Source organism: Nelusetta ayraudi, unplaced genomic scaffold (assembly GCF_046127955.1).
Source record: "Nelusetta ayraudi isolate G7.1 ecotype Tasmania unplaced genomic scaffold, CSIRO-AGI_Nayr_v1 ptg000005l, whole genome shotgun sequence".
NCBI lineage: Eukaryota > Metazoa > Chordata > Actinopteri > Tetraodontiformes > Monacanthidae > Nelusetta > Nelusetta ayraudi.
In genome coordinates, this window is record NW_027466055.1 from 7,722,867 (window position 1) to 7,727,093 (window position 4,227).

At 43.1% G+C, this 4,227-nt stretch overlaps 1 protein-coding gene across 1 annotated transcript; it reads right to left on the reverse strand.

The window, feature by feature from the left end:
• Positions 1–78: 78 nt before the first annotated feature.
• On the reverse strand, positions 79–3,470 carry LOC142902142 (magnesium transporter NIPA2). The gene is made up of 4 exons (XM_076046989.1): positions 3,338–3,470; positions 2,370–2,595; positions 1,836–1,996; positions 79–1,764 (listed from the first exon to the last, which is right to left on the reverse strand). The coding sequence occupies exons 1-4, from the start codon at positions 3,468–3,470 to the stop codon at positions 1,139–1,141; spliced, it is 1,146 nt and encodes a 381-aa protein (XP_075903104.1). The 3' UTR covers positions 79–1,138.
• Between the last annotated feature and the right edge of the window lie 757 nt (positions 3,471–4,227).

Consider the following 4,227-nt stretch of genomic DNA (forward strand, 5'->3'; position numbering starts at 1 on the left):
TGACTAAGAGGCATGTGGTGCTGGACTGTACGAATGCAATAAACACAAAGTCAAAAAAGACATCGCCTGGAGAGAATGTACTTGGTTGAGTCTTTATTTTTATTATAATAGGAAAAGGACAGTTACGTCAGCGAGATATGTTACAGTTTGGCACATCGTGGTAGATCATTCATACAGGAAAAGAACATTCTTTGGTGAAGCTTGTCCACAATACTGAGGTACTGGAGGATGACACTGATTGAATTCCATTCAAATTTAAAGGCTGTAACACTGGTTGTAAAGTACATTTTTTAGAATACATTTAAAAGTGCAAAATTCTGATTACATTTTTCAGCAGGGTGGTGTAGGAATCAACTCAGTTTAAATTATAACAGTTGTTGGAAGAAGCCAGATGGCTGTAACAACCTTAGTAAAATGCAGAGGGGGAAAAAAAAGACTGATGTCAAACTAAATCTTTGCAGCTGGAAGCTTCAGATGTCGTCAGTCATAATAATTTAATAACCTACAATGCAATATAATCTAGGGATAAAACAAGTTTTGCCGTCATCCACCCACGTCTAATTTGTTTCTCAAATGTAATATATTGCAACAAAAGGTGTACACAGCAGTGCAGGCAACATTCACGTTGGTATAAATGTTTTGTAACCTAATGGAGACCATTTCAGTGCACTTTCATCCCAAACCTAGAGCACAAACCCTAAAGACATCCAGTGTGCCACTTGAATCTCCTCTTCTACATGAGGCAACTTTGCATAAGTGGTTCATCCTGCACTGCGCAAGTGAAGTTACTTTGGCAACGCAAGACAGGAATGTGCAGCATTCCAGAGCACCAGCAAGCAATCTTTGAACTAGTTGCTACTCGTCAAAGACCCAGTGTGTAACATTTCAAGAAGGTCTACCGGTATAAAATGGAATAATAAAATAAAAAGGTTATTGTTAAAGGAATCAACAATAAATAACTTGTGCTTAACATTGATAATAATTCTCATTTATATTCACAGCAGGTACCAACTTGTGATTTTACCGACATTGCGGCGGGTCAAAGGCAGATTTGAGATCTAGTGGGACGTCACAAAATAAGGATTATCATCAACATCAACGTTAGATGCGACTACACAGTGGGCCTTCATGGAGGAGCTCACTGTTGCGAGGCCCATCCACCATTTAAGCCTCCTTCCTTTGGTCGTTTTATCTCGTCTTCAAAAGGCGTGTCTTGGCTGGCAACGCTCATGTAGGCCTGGTTCCCCCATGGGAAGCCCTGATAGCCCTTCCTCAGGAAGTATGGCAGAGCATCCCAGCGAAATGTAATGTCCTTAAAGGCATGGAGGAGGAAGATGCCCAAAATGATGGTGAGGAAGCCGCTAATTGTTCCAACCACTCCGTCCATGGTCATATTCAACCATTCCTTGAAGAGAATGGCTGAGCAGGCCATGACAGAGGTGGTGAAGAACACATAGTAGATGGGGGTGACAAGGGACGTGTTGAAGATGTCTAGGGCTTTGTTCAGGTAGCTGATTTGAATAGTGATACAGATCACCAGGCAGATGACTAACGACCAGAAAAGGGGTTCCTTTAGAACTGCTGTGCCGGAAAATAACTCCTTAATACCAATACCCAGGCCCTTAACACAGGACACAGAGAGGGAGCCAATCACTGAGCAGATCAGGATGTAGACCAGCACATTCTTCTGGCCAAACCGTGGCGCCACGGCAAAGATAAGGACCAGGCTGCTTCCCACAACGCACACAGCGTACACAATGAAACCTGGCGGGGAGCATTGGAGAATGAGTTCATGGACTCTCATCTGCGATTCAGTTTGCGCCGCCTCGTCCTACCTGGGTCTCCCAGCTTGTCGGCCATGTCAGTGAGGGAGGCGACCTCCTCTTCTTGGGGGGCGTGGATCACCATCACCGTGGATCCCAGGATGCACAGCAAGCAGCCGATTTTCCCATGGACGTTCAGCCTCTCGTTCAGAAAGTAGGAGGCGAGCACGGCACTGGGAGGTGAAACCAGCGGTGAGCATGGTGAGGTATTAAAGAAAACCGTGAGCTACCAACTGTTTAATTGTCCAGGGAAAACAAGACTTAGAAATACTGAGAACATGTTTTTCTGCAGCTTTAAAGGCACAAAACGATGTAGAAGTTCTCCCACTAATTATATCAAAAAGAGTGCAATTATTTTAGGATTTTTAATATTATATTTACAATCTGTGAAAACCTGTGCTATGACACAGCACGGGTTTTGGTGTTAAGGATAGTCTCTTTTGGTACACATTGAACACCACAAAGTAAATGTACAAATACAGTAAACAATGAATGTGTTTAAAGACCATAATGTTTCTCCAAATAAAGCTCCAACTCATTATTTACCTTACAAGGACACTTAGCGCCCCGAGGGGAGTCACCAAGGTGGCTGGTGCAAATGCATACGCAGCAAAGTTTGCAGCTTCTCCCGCTCCCACTGGAATGAGAACATGGGGAGACGCTGTTGAATAAGGTGAGAACTCTCCTCCAACCCTCGTATTTAAACCGGTGTGTGGGCGCCTGCCGCATCCAACTGCAACATCACAAGCAGAGATGCCAAACCCACGAGACCCTCATTTCCCCCCTCGGACAGACAAAGACCTCTGTTCTCCTGGGTTCCACAAGCTGGCAGGCTGTGTTACCAAGTTGAAAGAATAAAGCCAACCATGTGGTCCACTTTTTTCTCGCCAAAGCATTAGGTGTGTAAACGATTCACTTGCTTGAAATGAGTCCTGCCCACCAGAGCCCCTCCTTCAAGTAGGCATATCCCCCTTGGCCTGTGAAACCAAAAGAAAGTAAAAGTCAGACGCTGCAGTTAAAAGAAATGTTGGTTTCCAGAAGCTCTTTGACCTCTTTCAAAAACATTTTACACTGTGATGGAAAGTAGCCACACTTATTGTGCCATACCTCATTCAAATAATTTCCACAGCCCTAAAGTAGCACATTTCACCACATCCTTCCTTGTCAGAGGCAGAAACATTTAAGAACCACTCCAGCTGTAACTGTTATCGGACAAATATGTAGTCTCAATTGTTTAACGTACACCGTCATGTAAAACTTTTTTTTTTTTTTTTTTTTTTGCCTCAACATGAATTATAAACTAGTTTAACTTTACAGGTACAATGACTGAATATGTTTCTAATCAAATGAGAGAGGGGAAATGAAACGGTAGATAAATCAGTCAAACTAGTTAAAAAAAAAAAAAAAAAAAAGAGAATTCTACTGTCACATATGCTCTAATGAATAACTAGCACAGTTTAATTGGACATCCGCCGAGACTAAACTAGACTGGAACCTCAGAGCGGTTGGTGTACCTGCTCTCATGGATCCTTTGTTGGCCAATCGCAGCAGGCCTTTCTTCTTCAGGATGAAGCTGGCTCCGATGAAGGCGCTGGAGCTCACCGCCAGAGAGAGACCGATGTAAAAGTCTACGCGATTCACATCCATGGTCGTAAACGAGTGGGCGCGTCAAAAGAAGAAAAAAAAATGTCACGCCGAGGATTTAAGCTGAGAGTTCAACGAGACACGTAGCTCTCGCAGGGACCTGTCAGAAGTCTGGTGACAAACTGACAGTGTTCCGAATCACATGATGGGCCCACTCCCCGTGCGCCCAGAGGGACATTGGCTGCTTTAAACCGCTAACAAATCCAATAAAGTCGGAAATGATAGAAATAACTTCGGTCTAAATTAGGTTGCGGCAGACACAAAACGACTTTTCACTCAAATCGTGAAGTTTCTGAGCCGTTTCTCGCCGCCCGACGGAGTTTTAGCATTCTTGCATCTGATTGGCTGGCGGGCTCCTCGGGGGTGGTAGTCCAGGAAGAAGGCGGAGGTCTTTCTGGTGTGTGTGTGTGTGTGTGTGTGTGTGTGTGTGTGTGTGTGTGTGTGTGTGTTAATTGAATTAAGAAACATTAGGTCAGGCACGTCTTTCCAGTACATTGACTGGGTTGACTAGGAAGTGATATTAACAAAGAAATGCAACATGCAAAGGGACAAATCCCTGAAACAAACAGTCCGTGTTCACATTATTTCACAGTCTGCATTAGGCACAAACGTTATTGTTGTTGTATTTATTTAAAATATGAATTATCCTGTTGGATAATTAAACTATGGCTTTACACTTCACACTACTAACATAAACATTTTTCTTACCATGTATTTTTTTCTACCTTTTAAAAGAAAAAAGATTAAAAAAAAAAAAAAA